Below are 24,174 nucleotides of genomic sequence, written 5' to 3' on the forward strand. Positions count from 1 at the left end.
CTTAAGAAAATCACATCACCCCTGTAGCCTATACACACTGTCCTCACTTCTTCCTACCCAGTTGTCTCTGGAGCCATTTTCTCCCTTGACTCCAGCAAAATTGTGCTTGTCAAGGGCATCAGTGATCTCCATGTTGCTAATTTCAGGGGTCAATTCTCAGTCCTCACTTTACATAAGCTATTAAAATGGAAGTGATCACTGCCTCCTCTTTGGAAAACTTGATATTTAGCTTCTAGGAAGCTGTTCTCTTTGTTTTATTTCACTAGGTTGTCCTCAATAAATTTGGATGGATCCTGTTCACCATTCTACCTCTAAGTCTTGGTGTTCCCTTGGGGAACTTTCTAGGGGATCTCAATTGATCCAGTGTGCTTCATATGCCATTTACATGCTGACTACCAATTAATATCTCTGGTAGAGATTTCTCTCTTGAACTGCAAACTCACATATCTTACTGTCTCATATCTAATATGCCCCAAATATAATCTTGCTTTTCCCTCTAAATCTTCTCTTTCCTCCACATTCCATTTCTCAACAAATAGAAACCTATTCTCCCAGTGCTTGGACTAAACACCTTGATATTTTTTTCTGCCCCTTTTCTTTCTTATTTATTTTTAATTGAAGGATGATTATAATATTGTGTTGGTTTCTGCCATACATCAACATAGATCAGCCATAGGTATACATATGTCCCCTCTCTCTTGAGCCTCCCTCCTACCTTCCACCAAATCCCACCCCTCTAGGTTGTCCCAGAACCCTAGTTTGAGTTCAAAAGCCTTGATATTTTGACTCCTCCCTCCCCCTTACATCCTATACTCACATTGTCATGTCTTACCTATTGTCATGAATATAAGGCTCCATGTTTCAAATCAGAACTATCATAAATCTCTTACTCTTCTAATCAATTTCTCTGCCTCCTCCTTTTCCATTCCCACCCTCCCTCTTCATCCGTTTCCCACATAGGAGTCAGAGTGTTTTTAAAAGTCACATCAGGTTACATCATTCCCTGAATTGCACTCAACATCTCTTGGATCTCATATCTTGCCACTTCCCCATCACTTCTCCTGCTCCACCTGTCACAACCTGCTTCTTCCTCTTCAAACACCCTAGCACAGGTCCCCTTAGTCTTTTGCACTGGCTGTTCCCTGTGCCTGGAAGAGTCTTCTCCCAGATGTCTGCATAACTCACTCACTCCATTCAGGGTCCCACTCAAACGTCATCTTATCAAAGAGAGCATCTGTCCTTGATTACCAAACTTAAAATAGCATCCTTCTTCCCTGTCACTGTGTCCCTTTACCCTACTTAATTTTTTTCTTAGCATTTATCATTCATCTGATGTCTATTTGTTTATTTGTTGGCTGTCTCTTCTAGAATGTAAGCCCAATATGAAGGAGGAATTTGTCCATTTTCTTATTGTTTTATCTCCAGTGCCTGACACAAGGCACTCAATAAATATTGTTTGAATGAGTGAATTTAGTGAATGAACAGAATAAAACTGTACTTTGATGCTGAGATATAGAAGAAAATATGTCAAACTAGGAGACCCTAGCAAGATGGGTGACCTTGGGCAATATATGTAGGCTCTGTGGGATTTTGCTTACTCAATTGTAAAATGAGCTGTTTGAATTAAATGATTGCTGAAATCACCTCAGCTCTAAGAAGTCATGATTGAATGACTCTTAGGTTTGATCACTTTTCACTTTTCACTCTTCCTGACACTTCAGGCTTTGAAATACAACATCCTCAGTATATATACTCCCTTCTTAATGAATAGTGAAAAGAGAGAAATTAAACAAGATTACAGACAAATTCATTTTAGTAATATCAACATATGACATGATCATTATGTAATATTTCGATGCCCAGACTGAAAATAAACCTTACTCCTAAAGAAGATATCACAGTTATTTTTAAATCCACCTGGCATTTCAATTAAGAGGGAGATAACTAATGTGTTTATCCCAGAATATTTTCTTGGCTCATCATGTTCTAGGGACATAAGACTACATTGAGGCAGAAAATAGCTACTGCCAGTTTGAGTTGGCAGCTCTGCTATGGGAAAAATTCTCACATAAGTGACCAAAGTGAACATCACCTAAAAAATTCATGTTATTTACTTACACATATAGAAACCACATACTTCCAAACAATTTATAATAAAGGCACTAATGTTATTGTGCTAGATATCCACCCACTCGGTCATGTCTATTCTCCATTCTGCTCTATGTCCCTGAGAGTTGTCTTATAGAAGGCTCCCTTGTTCTCTGGCTTTTGGTTGGATTCAGTTGAAGTGGAATGCTACAGATGAAGATGAGAGAAGAGAGTGAGGTTGGGACCACTGTTCTCGCAGCTCCTGACCCTGCAGAGTTGTGTTGACTAGCTGTGTCCTCCAACAAAGGTCTCAGCCCCAGCCAGGTGGCCCTCCACGTGCAGGAGATGGGGAAGACCACCTGACAAGCTCTTCTCTGGCTCTGGGTAGAGAAGCCTGGCTACCACATGAGCCCTTGTGATTGCCCTGTATTCCAATCTTCTTTATCATCATCCCCTTATTACATTCTTCTGGATTTATCCTAATTTTGAGTGTGCCATCTGTTTCCTATTAGGAATCATCAAAATAGAAAATTAGTAAGAGAATAAGAGACAAAAAACTAAGAGGATAGGAATATAGTTATGTCAGCACACCAAGACTAAAAAGGGGTGCCGTAATTGAACATGGGTAAAGTTAAAAGGAAGCATTTAGTTCTTATTTGCTAATAATAGACAACATCTAGCACATCAGGAGCTGGCAGGGGGAGGGAGGCAAACCACCCAAGGAAAAGCATTTTCAGTAGTTTTACTGCATCTAAACCAACTCTCGTATAATATTGTGTTAACCTTTATAAGGCCTTCAAAATAAAATTAAATCATAATTCTACAAAACTTTTCTATAGAAATGGAAAGTGATGCATCCAAGGTGACAAATATAGAAAACATTATATACAAGGATATACAGTATTTTTGTCATCTGATTTGATATGGGAATAGAATTTGGAAACTTTCAGAATGAATAACAGTCATGTCCCATAAATATTCCTTCTAAATTTTGATTTTTCTTGGCTATACTTTTAATATATCCCTTTGTAATTATGAAGTCTTTTATGTCCATTGTAGATAGTTTGGAAAATGCAATTAAGCACACAAAATACCATAAATCCACCCCAAATTGTAAACCATTAGCAAAAGATTAATAACAATGTTCTTATATTCTTTTTTCCTTATGTGTGCTAAGTCGCTTCAGTCATGTCCAGCTCTTTGCAACCCTATGGACTGCTGCCCACCAGGCAGGATTTTAATTTAACTGCTGCATATATTATTTCTAACCTGATTTTCCCCATCTGTCAATATATCTAGCATATTTTATTCTGTATTTCTACCACATAATTTTTAGTGCTTGCTTAGTTGTTCATTGTCTGAATAATTGCATTTAACCAATTTCTTATTTGGGAGGTATTATATTATTTCCAATTTTTCAGCCTATTTTAAGGCTGGAATGAATATATCTATATATCAATCTTTGTATAGGTATCTGGTATTAATTCTTAAACTTCATTTTTTAATTTTTAAGACTTTTGCTAGTTATTTCCCTATTTATTCTTCGAAAAGAGTATGACAGTTTACCCTCTCACTAATGGTAGATGCTCTTGTTTATCAGATTAGAGATTGGTGACAAAAATGTTCAAGACACTGCAAGTAAGTAGCTGAAATACAAATAGTCTGAACTGTAGACTGAAAGGAGATCCATTATATTCAAATAACCAGGCAGGAGGGTGTAAAAACTGATTTTCTATTTTAAAAACCAAAGAACTAGCTTTGATTTTTTACCCATGTAGAGAGTTGTCCCATCTTCGCATAAAGAATATCCTGCAAAATAATTCTTTTGAGGCTAATTTTTGTTCAGAAGCTTCAGCACATCCTGGATTAAAGCCCACATAGCTCTCTATACCATAAAGGATGAAGAGATAATGTTAGTTGAAAGGTTCTGAGGATGGAAGTGACCAAGGGTCCATCTTTAGCACAAAAAACCTTGAATTTGGCTTCCATAGACAATTTGACTTAGAGAAGTATCATGTTCCCATGCTCTGCTGGGATTAAATGTACCTCTATACCCCACATGACTAAACAAATTGGTTCACTTGTCTATGGTCTGTCATTATTATCTATCTGGATGCTTTATTAATAGATTTGGATTTATATGAATTGATACAAGAAAAGTGCTATGTACAATGTTGCCTTTCCATATTATTTTCCACTGAAGTAATTTAGCAAATATTTGTCTTGTATACCTCTCATCCAGTACTCTTGCCTGGAAAATCTCATGGACGGAGGATCCTGGTTGGCTGTAGTCCATGGGGTCACTAAGAGTCGGACACGACTGAGCGACTTCACTTTCACTTTTCCCTTTCATGCACTGGAGAAGGAAATGGCAACCCACTCCAGTATTCTTGCCTGGAGAATCCCAGGGATGGCGGAGCCTGGTGGGCTGCCGTCTATGGGGTCGCACAGAGTCGGACACGACTGAAGCGACTTAGCAGCAGTATACCTCTCATCTCCAAGATGTGATATTACTGGTTACAAATAAATGCTGCAGTGTAAGGCGTGTTCCTTACCTTTCAGAATTTCACACAAATGTATAAAAATTTATGTGGCAAAATATAGATGATTGTCAAATTGATTGCATAGAAATGAGTCAGACTTCTGCTGGTGGTGATTTTATGTGACGTAGGCTCATCTACATGAAAAAAGTGGGAAAATTTAAAGTAAAAAAAAATACTTTTTTTATTAAGAGGTCCTGTCATGTTTTCATCCATAGCAACAACACATTTGTGTGTGTGAGTGTGTGTGGCAGTGCATATTCTAGGCCAAAGTAGAAAAGATGCAAGGAATTAGCTAAGTAAATGAAAACTTAGAAAATGAAATTAAAATTGTTTTACCTCAGTGGTCTATGAGGAATGGAACTGGATATTTTTCACTTCATATTTCATATATTTTGTCTATCTGGCTAAAAATTATGACCTCCTCCTGAATAAGTCACTGAAACCTTTGTAATGACTTAGGAGCAAGGTCCAGAAGTTTATTTGTTCAAAGATTCAATATCACATAGATTGCTTGAAATCAGAGACTAAACTGTCTTCCTACTATAATGCTTTAGCCCTAACTTTCTAATGTCTGAAAAGTGCAAGTATTAGTTGCTTGATCATGTCCGACTCTTTGCCACCCCATGGACTGTAGCCTCGAGACTCCTCTGTCCATGGGATTTTCCAGGCAGAAATACTGGAGTGGTTACCATTCCTTTCTCCAGGGGATCTTCCCAACCCAGGTCTCCTGCATTACAGATAGATTCTTTACCATCTGAGCCACAAGGGAAACCCTTCTATGTGTAAATAAGAAATTTTTATTCCATGCTGAATTATAACTCAGACTGAAGAAATGAAAAAATTATAGTTGAATGTTTATGTAATATTAGCACAAGATTTTAAAAATTAAACTCTGATATACTCTAATACCATAAACATGTTTACTGTCGAGTTTTTAATAGGAAACAAATTGTTTGGAAGATTATAAAAGTAAGGTGGGATATAAAAAGTATCTTAAACCCTCTGAAAAGATAGCACAACATTACTTTGGCTCATAAATCTATATAGAGAATAGTTTCTTAAGTTTGTTTATGCTTATAGTGGCTTAACTTTACCAAAATGAACAAAATGTGGGACTGTGAAAGAGCACTATCTCATAGAATCAAAGATAACAAGAGAAAATGAAGGATAACAAGGGCCCATTTTGGTTTTCAGAAAAGAAAACTTTTTTTCAAGAAACTTTGTCTGCAAGTCTAGAAGAAACAAGGTTTAAATTCAACTTGTCTCCTGTGCACTAGCTTTCTGGTTCCCCTATCATTGGAAAGCTGTAAGGACCACTCAAAAAGTCTAAAAAGTAGTATGTTTACAATCTACGTCTCAACAAATGTCCTAAAGGGCTAGTTAAATACTCTTAACCTTAACTTAGGTTGAAGCTTGCAAAGCCAATATTTCATGACACACACTTCCTGTTCTTATTAACTGATGGAAAGTGAATGGAATTGTCCTTAGGAAAGTGTTTAGTTTAGACTTTACCACCTTGCAAATAAAACTGCTGGCCTGGTTCCCGTCCTTAACTTTGTTATTCTCAGACCAGAGATCAGAAAATGCTTCCACTCACCTTAGCGATGATCACTTAAGCTCTATTGTGTGTCAGAGGTGATACAATGTCCTAGGCATACAAAGGTGAATAATGCAGATCAAAATGGAAAGTGCTATGCTAAGGATACAAACAATAGTGCCTAACTATGTCTGGAGAAGAGGGGGAAGGAGGAAGGCTGGGAAAGCAATATAGTTGTCTTAAATGATGGACAGGGGGATTTAGCAGGCAATAAGGCATGGCAGAGCATGCCAGGCATGTAGTAAATGCCCAGATAGATCAATAACAATGGCAGTGGCAGTCCCTCCTGAAAGCAAATGAAAGAGTACAAGGCAGAACAAAGAAGTGAGGGTAAAAAAATCTTAATTGAGGACCGGTGGTGTGCCAAGGATTGAGCTAACATTTTTCCTAGAGGATTCAAAGGAAGATTCAAGAAGATGGCATTTTTTCTAGTCTTAATGGTAGAGTAGAATTGATATGTAGAGGAGGAAAATGAAGTTATACTGGTTGATAAAGCTGCAAAAGGCAGATAAACATCAAAGTGCTTGACCGCCTTCTCTTTTCTATTTATGTTCTCACTCTACAGATGTTGTCTAGTCCCTTGGCATCATACAATTTTAAGAGGATATCTCCTTAATTTAGATCTCCAGTCCTGAATTCTCCTGAGCCACCCATCTGTGTACCTCCAGATGTTTATGTGGAATTTCTACTTAAATGTCAAACAGTCATATCAACTGTTTAATGTTTAATAGTGAGCCCCTGAGTTTCTTTTCTGAACCTGTTATTCTTCTAATTTCCCATCTCAGTTACTGGTACCACCATCCACCCAGTTGCTCTTCCAAAACCCTAGGAATTATCCTTGATTCTTTTTAACTTCAACTACCATATCTAATCCTTCAATGAGCACTCTGACTCTACTCAAAAGCACATTTTAGATTTGAATTCTTAATTTCCTGAATCCTAGTGATTATTTTTGCTTTATTCTATTTGGTCTCTCATTTCTCCTTTGCTCCTCTACTGTCCATTCTTCACTCAACAGCCCAAGCTATCTTTTAAAATTTAAGTCATGGCATATCACTCTTTGCTTTAAACTCTTCTATGTCTTTTTTAAGAACTAAATCCTTGCCTAATCATCTAGCCACCATCTAGCTTACCAAACTCACCTCCAGTCTAAATTCTAACCACCTGTTCCAGCTGCTCTGGTTTCTTCCCAATTCTGAACAAGTGCCAAGTCACTCTCACTCAATGCTATTGCACCCAAAACACACACTTCCTTCAGTGATCTCCTTCATCTCTTTTCATTGTTTCCTTACCCTCATCTTCCAAATTTTAATCCAAATGTCATTTAAAACTATGCTTTCTAATAGTTCTTCCCAGATTTTTCTAAATTATCCCCATATTTATTTCCTTCCTAGAATTTAACATAATATTATTTTCATTCATTTACTTATTATCTCTCTTTCCAGAAACTCTCAGAACCTTTAAGCCAAGGCTTTATTTCTTTTTGAGCATCATATCCCAAGTACATAGCACAGTATCTGGCTTAAAGTAGATGCTCAATGAGTATTTTTTGAATAAATGAATGCCAAAATCACTTGTTTCTTAAGACTATAAGTAAGCACTGGTAGAATCAAATACAGAGACACTAAAAAAAAATAAGACACTACGTAAAATGAATTTGGTTTGATCATTGGGAAGTCACTGGTAGAAGTAGTCAGTTGGAGTGGAGGCAGAGGTAGGAACGTCATGGGTGAGGACTAAAATAGATGCAAAATTGGAGGAGAGTATTCTTGACTGAAAGGGGACAATGAAGGGTGTACTGCTACAGTCTTGGGGTGTGTAAAGAAAGTACTTTACAATTTTGGTTAATGAATAAGATTTGTTTAGATTTTCATGTGAGGAGAAAGAAGCAAAGACCAAGAGGTTGAAGTTACAAGGGAGGAAAGGGTAGGTGATGGAGGAAGATTATAGAGATGGAATTGGAGAATAGGATATGGAGCCCAGGTGAGGGTTAAGTTTTGGAAAGAAGGAAGGACATCACTTCCTCTGAGGAGCATGACCTCAAGGAAATGATCTTTTAGGATCTCTATTTCTTCTGATAAAAGCAAAGAAATAGAGGCAGGTATGGCACTTAACATAGTGAACAGGCTTTCAAATGATACCATGAGCAGCTGAGAAGCACTGGCCAGGAGTTCATAAAAGGAATGCTGATTGTCAATAAAGATTCAACTGAAACCATCAATTTGGTACCAGTTTATAAAGTCGTGTAATTCTTTCATCAATCACACGTTTATTAGGTATATTCTATCTCCTAGACACTTTAGTTGTTGCTGGAAGTGTGGAGGATAATAAGTCACAGTTTCTGCCATCTACCGGGACAGAGGAACAAGTATACTAATTAGCAAAGCCTTGTGGTGAGGCTTATACCAGAGGAATAAAATTATACAAGCAGAACACAGAGGATGATGGGGAAAGGGTCATAGGTCTGGTTGTAAGATAAATGGCTATAATTGAAGCTCTTGGAATTGGAGCCATTCTCCATGATAGTAGAATCCTGGAGGCGGAGGTGGCTCACTGGAATGGAGGAAGTCTGTGAGTTACCAGGTCAGAGGGGCTTCAGATGGAAGTTGACTAGGAAGGTAGAAGGAGTTCTAGACAAGGCCCATGTGGCTGTGGCTCACATATCTGAATTCTCAATGAATATTTGAGAGTGACCTGGAAGTCCACACATACTCGTGATAAGGCTAGGTAGAGGGTAATACAGCCAGATGCTGTAAACATCAAAGGAAGAAAGCATTGTACCCGAGAGGGACAGCATCGTGGTCTCAAAGTAGCCATTACCAAGAGGGAAAATGCTCAAACCATCCCCCAGCCTCCTGGCAAACAAGGCATTGTAAGAAAAGCATCCTTCACTCAGGAGAATTTCAGTCAAGACAAGAGGGAGGGAGGGAGTGAGTGGGAGAGAGAAAGAGAGAGATTTGCTAGCTATAGCAAAGACTGAGGATACCAGAGTCAAGGTTGGAAATAGTTGGTTCTGAGATGCCAAAAATCCTCAGGTGTGACACACTTCCAAAGCCTGCACAGGCCACTGAACCAGATGGTGTCAGTGATCTGAAGATACCAGCAACCTGGGATTGGTCCACTTCTTGTCAAAGGATTGTCGGCGTAATGACCACTGACTTCCCCTCAAGGTCAATGCTGCAGTAAGCAATATTGTCAATGGTCAGAACCCAGAGAAAAATGCCCTGTAATCCAATATCTGTTCTTTTGAAGTATCTTTTTTCTCTCTGATTACAAAAGAAATATATACTCACTGCACAAAATAAGGTAACACAGAAAAGTACGAAGAATAAAATAAAGATCAGTTATAAACCCAGAGGGAGGTAATGTAATGGTTGTTAACATTTCCATATCTGGTACTAATAGAATGCTGAGGCATTTATCAGTAGGACTCTGAAATATGTCAGTGTTCCTTTTTCTCTTTTTCCTACCCTCTCTTTCACCTTCCATCTTTGGTGCTGCTACCTTTCTATCTTCATCTCTCTTCTCCCCAAATTCAGATTTCAACCATGTCTGGTATAGAATCACTTTACCTTGGAGCCATCAAGTTACTCATTAAGGATTGAATGGATGTTGCTGTCGTGGTTGCTGGTATTGCAGGCTTGCTGAAGAGTTGCTATGGCTGTGGTCGTGGTACTTGGGATGCCTCTTCTTGTTCTCCCAGGGGTCAGAGACCACGTTGCTGGGCAAGTCTGAACACCACTTAGCTTTTCATATTCATTTCTCAAAAGAGAAAAATGCCATCTTGGGGATGAGGCTAACCCAACCTTTATGAAAGCCCCTCTGCTGATAGGAACTCACTACCATTCACCATTAATATACTGTTTTTTACCAGCAAGATTCAGTCTCTTGACCCAGACACAGCATGGCAGGCCAGTTGTTAAATGGTCCTCTGTCAATTAAACATAAACTTCAGTTGCCCCATCACTAGGGGAATAATGGTTTTAGCCCCTTGAAAATAGCTTATATGTGCTTCAGGTTTTCTCTTGCTGCCTCCATTTCCAGAAAAGGGAGGTAAAACGTGCCTAGTGAGACAGTACTTTCACTTTTTTGAGCTTGATAAATTTGTCCTTCATTTTACCACAGAAGTCAAAGCTACTGTTTATCACAACACTGCTAATTTTTTCTTTTCCTCCTTCCTCCCACCTATCTCCTGCCACATTCCCAGAAGCATAAAGCTTTCAATATCCTGCTGTCCATTAGCATAAATAAACTCATGCTTTTAAAGTAAAAATAGATTTAATGCTATATTTGTGAGAGACTACATTACCATAAGAGGATAAAAATATTCTTGAATAACAGGTAGATCATATACTTTAGAGACAATAATATGCTTTTATTGTGGTTCCCTGAAAGTCAATTATTTTAGCCATAGATTAAAACTTTAGGTCTTAACACATGTTACATTTCCACTTTAGAAACTGTTAAGCCATGCAGTTTCTCAGGACATGTACTTTCATGTTTTAACTTATTTTTTCTGTTGTCAGTATATTGTAGACAGACCAAAAAACATGAAGGGCCATTTAAATTCAGTCTCTGCTATATGAACCAATGGATAATGTTGTTATAACCCTTGTTCCTTGTTTTTATATTTCTGTTGTTAATTTAAATTTTATTTGATATTTATACATTAGATAAGAAAATACTGGGCTGACAAAGAAGAGAAATGGCAGGAAATGGAAATGAGAGATCTTCGGCGTCTGGAGGAACTGAAGAAATTCATGGCTGAACAGTCAATAAAAGACAGAGAAAGGTAAAAAAAAAATAGAAAGTAAATTGTGTGGTAATAGAAGTCTTCTGTAATGTGTTAAGTGAATGGAATCTTCCATAATGTGTTAGGATAAATAATATCAGAGGGAGCATTATTCTGTACTTAATATGTCCTTACAATATTTATATTCACAAATTGAGAAGTGATACTTATATTTTAAACTTTCATATTCATACATGAATCTCTAGTTTTCCTAGATAGCTTTTTAGTTTTTAATTTTTCCTAGTTTTTTAGATAGCTTCCTAGTTAAAATCATCACAGAGAATTTCATAGTATTTGATTGCCCACTGTGTGTGTGAAATAATACTGGCTGCTGCAGTGACTTAATATTTTGACCTAGAAGGAAGAAACCATTATTCAGATGAAAAGGGAGACCCATTTACTATGACTGAGGCTGAGAAAGACAATACACAATCATACTGTGCTGTGTGGTATTCCTTTTATTATACTTAAGCGATATTTGATATAGGAAAAACCTTGAATTCCCTAGAATAAGGTAATTTTAGAGCTGGAAAGGACATCTGAGATCCAGTTTCCTCATTTTATGAGGATTTACTGCACTGAAAAATTGAAATTACTTTTCCCTAGTTTACTGTATTAGTCAAGGTCAGTGAATGGGCAGAGACAACATAGTATTTTGAATAGGGGAAGTTTAAGATAAAAAATTATTGATTCTAACAAAAAAAGTCTTAGTTACGAAAAAGGATATAGAGAAGTTTAACAAATGTCCCAGGTCTGAAGGAGGGTTCTCATGGAAGAAACAAATTTGGAAGTGTGGCCCCTCCTCTCCACAGCTGGGATTCAGACCTCACTGTAGGAGGTGTGGCTGTGGGCTGCCGTATGGTGGGAAAGTCCTTGAATGGGCTCATACAGAAGTTGTTCCCAGTCACTGGGCAAGCAGGAACTCCCTAGCTGGGTGCAGGATGCCAAAACTGGAAGTCAAGCATTGTGATGCTCATGCTTCCAAGACTTGATGGGAATCTGACCATGAGAGTACTTCTAAAATTTGATGGGAAACTGCCCACAGGGTGCAACTGAGCTCCACAAGCACCCCTGAGTGCACCCCACAAGTGCTGCTGGCAGCCATGAAGCAGGAGCAAAAAGGAGGAGTAAACACAGAAACTGGGAAGGAAAGCCCTTGGTTTCTTCAGCATCCTTCCAGCACCCTTTTCCATCATGGCTAAGCACGGTGCCAGCTGCAAAGCAGAAATGTTGCAAGGCCCATCTCTATTTTCATAGAGCAGACAATGAAGGGTAGATTTGGAGCTGAGAGACGATAAATTGGTAACTGGCATAGTTATATAGTTTAGCCAGTTCCTGAGTGGATTTTTACAAAAGATAAATTAAAAATAGATCTTTCATTTTGTAACATAAATCATAATAAAGTTTTCTTTACAGTTAGTCAGTGTAAGAAAAATTGCCTGGAACTCTTCATACTTTCTGCTCAATTTCATTGTGAACTTAAAACTGCTCTAAAAATGAAGTCTACTACAGTACTAAAAATTACATTTTAGACTTATTGTAACTTAAGATGACATAACCATTTTACACAACAAAGCTCACTTATATCTAGGAAACTTCCTTTGTGACCCATGGAAATAATTTCAAATTCCAGTCATCAAACTGCAGAGTGAATCTGGGGTTCCACACAGATGCCAGGCAATTCCCCCCAATTTTCTGAGTAAAATTCACTTGATTTTCCAGGTATCTCAGGATTTATAATTGAGTTTAATCTATTATGAAGAAAATCAAGAATATAGCAAAGCTAGGGCTCAAGGCTAAGTGATGAAACAACCAGTGAGAAATCAGTTAAGCACAAACCAAGATATAAGAGGATACCAGAAGGCAGGCCAGGCCATGGGTCAGAGGCAGAAACAAGCAGTGCAATATTAAAGGCACAATTTCATGGACTCTGAGGGAGAAGGTGAGGGTGGGACATTCTGGGAGAATAGCATTGAAACATGTATATTATCATATGTGAAACAGAACACCATTCCATGTTCGATGCATGAGACAAGGGCTCAGGGCCGGGGCAGTGGGATGACCCAGAGGGATGGGATGGGGAGGGAGGTGGGTGGGGGGTCCAGGAAGGGGAACACATGTAAACCCATGGCTGATTCATGTCAATGTATGGCAAAAACTATTACAATATTGTAAAGTAATTAGCCCCCAACTAAAATAAATAAATTTATAAAAAATAAAAATAAAAAAAAAAAAATAAAGGCAAGGCAAATGTGGGCATCAAATGTGGATAGTCTGAAACTAAGCTAGAGGAACAAAAGAGAGCCCCAGGAAATAAAGGGGGTGGCGAAAAAGGAACAGCTGTGAAGTCCCTACATCTAGGACTCATGCTTATAGTAGAATCTGCCCTCATAGCCAAGGAGTTTCTTTGATTACAGAGACATTTCAGCCTTGTACTTCTTGTCCCAATAATTATCAACATAAGCTGATTCAGAACTTTAATTGAAAAGAAGAAAAGGAAAATTAGATGGGCCTGTCTTACATAACAGAAAAGAAAAATAGGTGTCATATTATAACATAGTGAAAATAGTACTAAAGCCTAGGAACCAGGAGACCAGGGTTTTAGTATCTTATTTGAACGGTGTACGACCTAGGGAAAGTCATTAGTTTAACCTCTGCTAGGCTCTGTTTTGTTCTTTGTAAAAAAACTGAACTAGATAACTGAACTTTGAGGGCTAAGTGAGCTATCAACTTTTAAGAGTTTATGATCTGTATATTTTACTCATCTGAAATGTAGATTCAGGTAATTATGAATCCAATCCTTGTATGCCAATGAAAAGTCAGTGAGGAGGGCCATTAAAATATCCAGATAATGTATCATAACATAATTCTCAGAAAATTTTGGATAATATTGTAGATAAAAGCATAGTCCTCATTTTGTGATTTAGAGAGAGAGAATCTAACATGTAAAAACAGCTGATAACTTTTGCTTCTGACAAAAACTAGAAATTGTGTTCTTTTGCAACCATCCTGATGCTGAGAAATGTGGTTGATTGGTTAAAATGTTTTTCTCCACTACTGAAATACAATTCACAAATCTCATATTTGATATTTTAACTGTAGGCATATTTTTCTCATGTCAGAATAAGAAGGCTTGAAGCAGTTTCCAGATCTGTTAAAAACACACATACACATAGCCTTGAGAGTTTGAAAACTTCTGTTATTTCATTTTTCTATTTTCTAACTCTAAGATTAAATTTCTTGAAAACAGTACTCATAAATTAACACATATATTAGGTTAAACCATAAGAAAATTCCATTTTTATAGGTCAAACAATGGTTAAGTATCGGCAGTTTTATGCAGTTCAACATAATAAAGAGATATAGCAATTTATTTACTAACTGCATTTCCTGTCTCCATCTGTTATAAGCTGTCCTGTGCCCTCATCAGTTTATTGACGTTGTTCTTGCCATAGTTTCCACTAACCTCCTAATGCCCTGTTTTTATTTGTCAACAATGTCAAAGAAGTGGAGAGGGAAGGCTCTAGAATCAGGTTGTCAACATAAGAATCCTGTCTCTATCCTTTATAGCTGTGTGACATTTGGGTAAATTATTTCACATTTCTGTGCTTCAGTTTCTTCAGCTATATAATGAAGAAATAAGTAGTATCTTCTTCGTGGGATTGTTGCAAGGAATAAGTGAGATATTAAATGGAATGCACACATAGTGACCCTTTATTAGATATAAAGATTACTGTCAACTGATGTTTTAAAACATGAGATACTAACATAACTTGTTCTTAAAATATTTAAGCATTTTAAATGTTTTAAATAAAAGGTATAATAATGGGGACACTTTTAAAAACTGAAATATAGTTGATTTACAATGTTGTGGCAATCTCTGCTGTACAGCAAAGTAACTTAGTTTTAAATTTTTATGCATTCTTTTTTTAAAAGATTGTTTTCCATTATGTTTATCCCAGGAGATTGTATATACTTCCCTGTGCTATATACTAAAACCCTGCTATTTATCCATTTTAAGTGTAATAGCTTGCATCTACCAACCCCAAATTCCTAGTCCATCACTCTCCACCCTCCTGCCCCAACATGGAAACCACAAGTCTGATCTCTATGTCTGTGAGTCTGATTCTGTTTCATTTCATTTGTGTCATATTTTAGATTCCACATATAAGTGATATCATATGGTGTTTATCTTTCTCCTTACTTACCTCACTTAGTATGATAATCTCTGGTGTCATCCATGTTGCTGCAAATGGCATTATTTCACACTTTTTATGGCTGAGTAATATTCCATTGTATACATGTACCACATCTTCTTTATCCATTCATCTGTCAATGAACACTTAGGTTGTTTCCGTATTTTGGCTATTGTGAACAGTGCCAATATGAATACAGGGGTGTGTACATCTTTTTGAATTATAGTTTTGTCTGGGTATATTCCCAGAAGCAGGATTGTTAGGTCATATGACAATTCTATTTCTAGTTTTCTGAGGACTCTTTGGGTGCCTCAGTGGTAAAGAATCTTCCTACCAATGCAGAAGATGTGGGTTGGATCTCTGGGTTGGGAAGACCCCTGGAGAAAGAAACGGCAAAGTACTCCAGTATTCTTGCCTGGAAAATCTCATGGACACAGAAACCTGGTGGGCTACAATCCATGGAGTCACACAGAGTCATACACAACTTAGTGACTGAGCGTGCTTGCGTGGGGAACCTCCATACTGTTTTCCACAGTAGCTGTACCAACTTACATTCCCACCAACAGCATAGGAGGATTTCCTTTTTTGCACATCCTCTCCAGCATTTGCTATTTGTAGACTTTTTAATGATGGCCATTCTGACCATTTGAGGAGGTACTGTACCCCACTGTATTTGCATTTCTCTAATAATTAGTGATATTGAGCATTTTCTCATGTACCTACTGACTATCTGTATGTCTTCTTTGGAGAAACGTCTATTGAGGTCTTCTGCCAATTTTCCAGCTGGGTGGGTTGTTTGTTCATTGTTGAGTTGTATGAGCTGTTTGTATATTTTGGGAGACCCTCATGCAATCTCTCCACTGGAAGTCTTCTCTGATATCAGCTGTTTAATACATACATACAAATTATATATGCCTAAGTAAAATATGACTTTAAGAGCAGCAAAAACCCAATACATTTTACATTATGGTAACAATTGTATTTGTTCCAGCTGCCATAACAAAATACCACAAACTGATGGTTTAAACAACAGAGATTTATTTTCTCACAGTTATGGAGGCTACAAGCCCCAAGATCACGGTACCAGCATTGTTGACTTCTGGTAAGAACCCTCTTCCCAGCTTATAGACACTTGCTTTATACTCAGAAAGTGGGAAGAGAAAAAGCAAATTCTCTGATGTTTCTTCTTAAAGGGCACTAATTCCATCATGAGGGCTCTACCTTCAAGACCTCATTTAAACCTAATTATTTCCCAAAGGACTCATCTTCAAATACCATTACATCAGTGTTTAGATTTCATATGAATTTTGCAGGAACAAGGTCAGTTTATAGCAACCATTTGTGTATAAAAAACCACATTTATATATGGACAAATTACCTATTTATTATTAACTACTATTTATTGGTTGCTGCTAGCACATAAGGCTTTTGTGACAATTAGAAAAAGTACCCCTTTCTGGTGGCAAAGTACATAAATCCCCTACAGGAAGCAGACAAATTAGGAAAAGACAAGACACCCCTCCTGAACCATGACACACAGCTTGACAAGCAGAGACAAAACTGGACATCATACCCCATTTTTACTTCTGGCTAAGCATCACTTTTGCAAAGCACAATCTTCAAAACGGATATCCCTGCAAATAGACCAACCTAATTCTTTTAAATGGACTATAAAGAAAGCTGAGCACAGAAGAATTGATGATTTTGAACTGTGGTGTTGGAGAAGACTCTTGAGAGTCCCTTGGACTGCAAGAAGGTCCAACCATTCCATCCTAAAGGAGATCAGTCCTGGGTGTTCATTGCAAGAACTGATGTTGAAGCTGAAACTCCAGTACTTTGGCCACCTGATGCAAAGAGCTGACTCATTTGAAAAGACCCTGATGCTGGGAAAGGTTGAGGGCAGGAGGTGAAGGGGATGACAGAGGATGAGATGGCTGGATGGCATCACTGACTCAACGGACATGGGTTTGTCTGGACTCCGGGAGTTGGTGATGGACAGGGAGGCCTGGCGTGCTGCAGTTCATGGGGTCGCAAAAAGTCAGACACGACTGAGCGACTGAACTGAACTGAACTGAACTGAATTCTTTTAAAATATTATATATTATCCATGTTTCTTCTAAAGTTTAGCCATCTGATATTTCTTTTCATGAAACATGTGAGCTAAGTTTCTGACTTTTATGAAAGCTGCTCAGTCGTGTCCCTCTCTTTGCGACCCCATGGACTATACAGTCCATGGAATTCTCCAGGCCAGAATACTGAGGTGGGTAGATACTCCCTTCTCCAGGGGATCTTCCCAACCCAGGGATCAAACCCAGGTCTCCCTTATTGCAGGCTGATTCTTTACCAGCTGAGCCACCAGGGAAGCCTGACTTTCATATTGGTCTAAACTGACAGACCACTATCTCTACACCAGTTATTTAATGATTGATCCTTTCCCCCTGATTTTAAATTCCACTCTTTTATTATATATTACATTTCTAATTATGCCTTTATATCCATATGGACCCTTGACTAGATTAAATAAAAACTGATCTATATTTTTATTTCTACATCAATAACATGCTGTTTTAACTATTGTTTTTCTGTTTTAATTATTCCGTGTTCATTCATTGTTCTTCTCTAAAATATGTTAGTTACTATATCAAGTTTCAATTTAAAAATCTGTTAATTTTTTGCATTGAAACTTTGTTATGGAGAGCTGATTTATGTGCCAAATTTAATCTCCATTCTAGGATCATCGTTCCAGAGTACCTCTCCAGTTCAAATCTCTTCTTAGGTTCTGTGGCAGAGTTCATAGTTTTTGTTTTGCTCTTTTTCTTTTTTCTGATGAAGACGTGGAAAATATTTTGGAATAAGTAGAACTGAGTGACCAAGAAGCCAATTATAAATTTTCTTTAGTCACTATGTGAAAAGTATCTGAACTAGGAAGTGGCAGTGGGGATGCAGAGGTGATAGATGCTTATGAAGTATCTAGATTAGGTAAAATTAATTTCACTGAGGAAGATGTTTAAAGGAAAACAGAGGAAACAACATGATCCTGAATATTACTGAGCTTTTTCTGTCCTCTTGGGTTGAAAGCTTTTAGTTATTTTGTTTTCAATCTCTTTTACTTTCTAATAAATTCATTTGTATATATTATCTATATATCTTTGACCACTTTCTACATGGTTTTGAAATATGTTTTTATTATTTAATTTCTAAATAGTTTAGGTTTCATTTTTGATGTCCTAACAATATATTGGTAGGGTGCTTGACAAAGGCAAGGTTGCTAACAGTATTCAATTTCTTTAACTTTTCTGTTTTCTGTCTTTCATAAAGCTGAGTAAAAATTCAGCATGATATATGAGAAGCTACTAACACTGCTACTTTTAACATATAAAAAACTTCATTGGAGAATAATTTATGTTATCATAAATTCCTCTTTTAAGTGTACAATTAAATGATTTACACTTATATAGGGGCTTCCCTCATAGCTCAGTTGGTAAAGAATCTGCCTGCAATCTAGGAGACTTAGGTTCAATACCTGGGTCAGGAAGATCCCCAGGAGAAGGAAATGGCAATCCACTCCAGTATTCTTGCCTGAAGAATCCCATAGACAGGGGAGCCTGCAGGCTACAGTCCATGGGGTCTCAAGAGTCAGACAATACTTAGCGACTAAACAACTGCCAGAGGCTTCCCAGGTGGCGCTAGTCGTAATGAACCCCTCAGACAATGCAGGAGATACAAGAGATGTCAGTCTGATCCCTGGGTAGGTAAGATCCCTTGGAGGAGGGCATGGCAACCCACGCTAGTATTCTTGCATGAAGAATACCATTGACAGAGGAGCCTGGCAGGCTTCAGTCCATGGAGTCTCAAGGAGTTGGACACAACTGAAATGACTTAGCACACATGCACACACACTTATATAGAATAAATTTATATAATTGTACAACCATCTCTATAGTCCAGTCTTAAATCATTTTCCTCACCCCTGAAAGGTTTTCATGCCCATTTGCATTAATTCCCAATCCCCCTCCTAGCCCCAAATGACCATTAATCTATTTCTGATTCAAAGATTTGCCTTTTGTAGACATTTTATATAAATGTAACACTCTGAATTATTTTATTTAGCATAATGTTTTTGAGGCTCATCCATATAGTTGTGTGTATTATTAGCTTTTTTCCTTTTAATTATTGAGTAATATTCCACCTCAGCATTACTTTTTAAATGTGTTTTTCAAGGCAATGTTGTTTCCTTCCTTGTTGGTAAAATATTAATATTAATGTATGCAAAATAGTATAAAAGGAAGTTTAAAATTTTATGTAAAGCATGATATCAGTTTAATATAAGACTTTAATTTGTACCAAGGTGAAATATTCACTCACATTATCCCAAATATTTGAAGAGTAGTAACTGACCTCAACTTCCTTATGAGCCCCCTTCTTGTAGGGTAGTAAGACAAATGGAAACTTAAATTAAAAGCATGTTAGGTTCTTTCATTTCTTTTTTTTAATTTATTTAATTTTTAACTGAAAGATAATTGTTTTACAGAATTTTGTTGTTTTCTGTCAAACATCAACATGAATTAGCCATATGTACATATGTCCCCTCACTCTTGAAACTTCCTCCCATCTCCCTCCCAACCCCACCCCTCCAGGTTGATACAGATCCCCTGTTTGAGTTCCCTGAGATATACAGCAGATTCCCATTGGCTATCTCTTTTACATATGGTAATTAAGTTTCCATCTTACTTTCTCCATACATCTCACCCTTTTCTCCCCTCTCCCTGTATCCATAAGTCTTTCATTTTTAAATGGTCTCATTTCAGATTATCTCTGTCTCTGGGTGGTAAAGGTAGAAACTCCAACCTATGCTGGAAGTCAGACAGCCTCCTCCAGTATAAGGGTGATATGGCTGGTCAGCATGCAGATTCTGATACCCCTTAGGGTCCTCATTACCTTCCATAATTTCACCTCATCCCTCCATGTCCCCAGGGTACAACACAGTGCTGGCCAATAAAAATGTTATGTGAATCACATATGTAGTTTAAAATTTTCTAGTATCTACATTTAAAAATAGCAGGTAGAATTGACTTTTATAGTACATTTTATTTAACCTGATCTATCCATTCCATGGGCTTCCCTGTGGCTCAATGGTAAAGAATCCACCTGCCAATGCAGGAGACATGGGTTTGATCCCTGGGTCAGGAGGATCCCCTGGAGAAGGAAATGGCAATCCACTTCAGTATTCTTGCCTAAGAAATCCCATGGACAGAGAAGCCTGGTGGGCTGCAGCCCATGGGGTTGCAAACAACCATGGGGTTGTTAGACAGCAACTAACAACAACATCCATTCAATATGCCATCAATATAAAAATTACTAATGACATATTTTATATTCTTCTCTTGATATGAAATTTTTGAAATCTCCTATACATTTTACACTTTCATCACATTTCAGTTTGACCTAGTCACACTTCAAGTGCTTAGTAACCTCATGTAGTCAGAGGAGCCATACTAGCCAGTGGAAGTATACAAAAAAACTCATCAGCCTCTTGGCAATGGAGGATTGAATAGCCGGTCGACCTGCAGATTCTGACTCTGTTATAGTAATAGAATTGATATCATTTTTATATAAATTTTGAACTCTGATTTTATCTTCTTCTATCTTATCTCCTTTATTTTAGAACTTCTCATCTTCATCTTCTTCTATAGAACTCATCTTCTATCTTTCAAAGTTTTCACTGCCCTTGCCAGTTTGTCCTTGGTATCGCTTATCCCGTGGAATAGGCCTTAGCCTCTAGGCAATCTGCTGGTAACAGAATTGGACCCACTGAGCCTTAGGATGCAAGGCAATATTTAATGCTCTCACTGATCACACACCCTGACATTTTCTCTGGTCCTGAGGTCTCCTCCTCCAGGTCTTTTCAGCCCTGGTTTTCCCAGTGTGTGACTTATACTTCCAGTAAAACCTTGAGCAAACCATGGGAAGCACATGTTCCCTAATGTAATCTCTAAACACCTCCCCTTCCTATGTCATGCTGGACATGCTAAATACAGGCCTTCCCTGGGAGGTATTTTTTACCAGGAAAGTGGGGAACTAGTCCCATGTTCTTGGGTTCTGCCATAATTATCTTAGTGTTTCTAATAAGCCTCCATCAGTTACAGTTGTTTCACTGAGGGGTAAATAGCTATGGAACTAGTATTTGAGAACTTCATCTACTTCTCCTTTGCACACTAGTGAAATGGTCAGAGGGAAACCTGATATCCAGGAGAAATAAAGTAGATGAGGTTAATATTTTCAAAATGTTTTCTCTGTAGTATCAGTATGAAGAAAAAGTCTAGAAAAAAAATAACCCTAGGATAACAGTTTTTGTCTCCAGGTAATGAAATGGACAGTTCTGATTTTCTTCTTTATATTTCTGCACTTTCCAAAAGTTCCACAATGTGCATATATTTCTGAAAGTAAGAAAAAACCCTCAGTAGTTTTAAAAATAATAAATAAAACAGACTTTTTTATTTTCATCAACTGTTTGTGGGTTTCAAATTGGTAGGAAAAGTAGGAAGTAATGGAAATGTATAGAAGTGAATATATGAATTCAAATATAAAAGTATGAAACAGAAGATACACTTTTCAGGCAAGAGAAATAAGTCTTCAAAGTAGACATAAGAACATACACTTCTTTTTGTTTTTTTACCACAATATTTATACCTGTGTGAAAGTGTTAGTCCTTAGTCTTGTCCATCTCTTTGCCACCCCATGGACAGTAACCTGCCAGGCTCCTCCGTCCATGGAATTCTCCAGTCAAGAATACTGGAGTGGATTGCCATTCCCTCCTCCAGGGTATCTTCCCCACCCAGGGATAGAACCCCAGTCTTCCACGTTGCTGCCCGACTCTTTACTGTCTGAGCCACCAGGGAACCCTATTTACACCTGCTGCTGCTGCTAAGTCGCTTCAGTCGTGTCCGACTCTGTGTGACCCCATAGACGGCAGCCCACGAGGCTCCGCTGTCCCTGGGATTCTCCAGGCAAGAACACTGGAGTGGGTTGCCATTTCCTTCTCCAATGCATGAAAATGAAAAGTGAAAGTGAAGTTGCTCAGTCGTGTCCAACCCTTCGCGACCCCATGGACTGCAGCCTACAAGGCTCCTCCATCCATGGGATTGTCCAGGCAAGAGTACTGTATGATCTAATTTCTCTAATTCTATATTTGAGGTCCTTTTCTAGTCTTCCTGCTTCCTTGTCATTTGATATCCTGATGGCTTCCCCCAGAGCCTTCTTTTTCCATCCACTGATGTAAGTTAAACTTTCTCTCTTTTATACACAGTGGTCCTTTCTTTCTAGCAGGACTCTGAAATGCACAGCCTTCCTCCTGGGGCCTCTTGGGGCCAGCGGCACAGCCCTAATCACCATGGTGTGCAACTCTATAAGCTGTGATGATTCTGTGATGTTTATTTTTCTTTTGTTTGGGTGTAATTTTAAACATATTTGTATTGTCTCCAAAAATTTTCTTGACCGAGTATTCTTTATGTTAGATACACAAAGGGAGCAGCAGAAAATAAGCATCATTGCTTTCCATTACCACTGAAAGCTGCAAAGTAAACAAGGAGAAATTTGGATCACCCTTCCATGTAAGGGCTGCCCTTGTCATTAGGACATTTTCTAAATTCATGTTCAAATGCTCAATTCTAACTTTTCTGAAGTTTAGCTCTCTTGTAGCTAACATATACTTTCTTTTCTCTGTATTTGTCAATTCTTGTTTCTACATGGATGGATATAATTATGGCCTTTAATAAATAGTCCACCCTTTCCATTTACATCCTTTGTAATAATTTTAGTGTGTTAAAAATGGTAGGGACTTCCCTGGCAGTTCAGTGAAACTAGATACCATGCTGCAACTAAAAATCACACATGCCACAATGAAGATGGAAGATCCCACATGCAGCAATAAGTCTCAGTGCAGTCAAATAAATAAATAACAATTTTAAAAAAATGTTTTAAACTATACACTCTAGAAAGAAATTTTAAAGATTTCTAAAAGCAAATTAACCTGGTTAAGCAGTTCCTCTGGACATAATTTTATAGCCAGGAATCCGAAGCTGGGCACAGCCAACAAACAGAAGATACAAACTCTGAGCACATCATTGGTCAATGTTAATGCAGCCAGAGAACAGAATTTCCATTCTTTGCTGCAATAGGTTCACCTGGAAAGCATTCAAAAGTTCTGATATCCAGGTCAGGCCCCAGACCAATTAGATCAGAATCCCTGGCAATGGGATTTCTGCCTAAATAGTTTTTGAAAATCTTCAAGTGATTCTGAAATGCAGCAACATTTGAGAACCAGTGTACTAGAGTTCTTTCCATACTTTTTGAAGTATGGGCCTCTAATTATCTATTGGATTCTTGAGAAGATTACACTTTTTTAGAAGTGCTCCTAATTTCTCTTTCCTCAATGCTACACCCTCACTGAAGTAGTTCAGGAAAGTCATGTAGGCAAAACTTGATATTCATGGAAGAGTTTATCAATTATAAGAATCTTCTGTAAGCAAAAATCTTGCATGTTTCTCTCTAAGCAGGTGTGTATGTGTCTGTTTGCAAACAAATATGTTTAGCAATAACAAACACTAATTCTTATTTTTTCCAAAAGAAGAGAGTTTTCCTATGTTGTAAAACAAACATTTGAAGTTGAAGATGGCAGTGGCTATTTGGAAGGAAGAAACAAGAGTCAGCTGCCTTCCTAACACTTCCTAACACTGGTTTTGTTAATCTACTGTGTATTTTGGGGTGCATGCCAACAGGAGGGAATTGATAGTTATTGCATTTTCTAAGTAGTAAAACCAGATGTTTCTCTCTATTTTTCATGTCATTTCCTAACAATATGTAAAATTCAGCATGTTGTATTAGAAGACATTGAGAACGTTTAAAGTGGGTCCACAGTCTAATCTTTGAGATTTTAAAGAGTATGTTTAGTAAAGTCAC

The 24,174-nt window shown here is 37.7% G+C and overlaps 1 protein-coding gene across 36 annotated transcripts in view; it reads left to right on the forward strand.

Moving 5' to 3' along the window:
* CCDC148 (coiled-coil domain containing 148) overlaps window positions 1-24,174 on the forward strand; it is a 330,637-nt gene that overhangs the window by 225,012 nt on the left and 81,451 nt on the right. For all 36 annotated transcript variants that reach the window (XM_081582922.1, XM_081582919.1, XM_081582923.1 and 33 more), the window contains one exon: window positions 10,902-11,020. In XM_081582922.1, the coding sequence (XP_081439048.1) occupies window positions 10,902-11,020 (119 nt within the window). The remainder of the gene's footprint in view (window positions 1-10,901; window positions 11,021-24,174) is intronic.

Source organism: Giraffa tippelskirchi, chromosome 3, assembly GCF_054371585.1.
Source record: "Giraffa tippelskirchi isolate mGirTip1 chromosome 3, T2T-mGirTip1v1.2.pri, whole genome shotgun sequence".
NCBI lineage: Eukaryota > Metazoa > Chordata > Mammalia > Artiodactyla > Giraffidae > Giraffa > Giraffa tippelskirchi.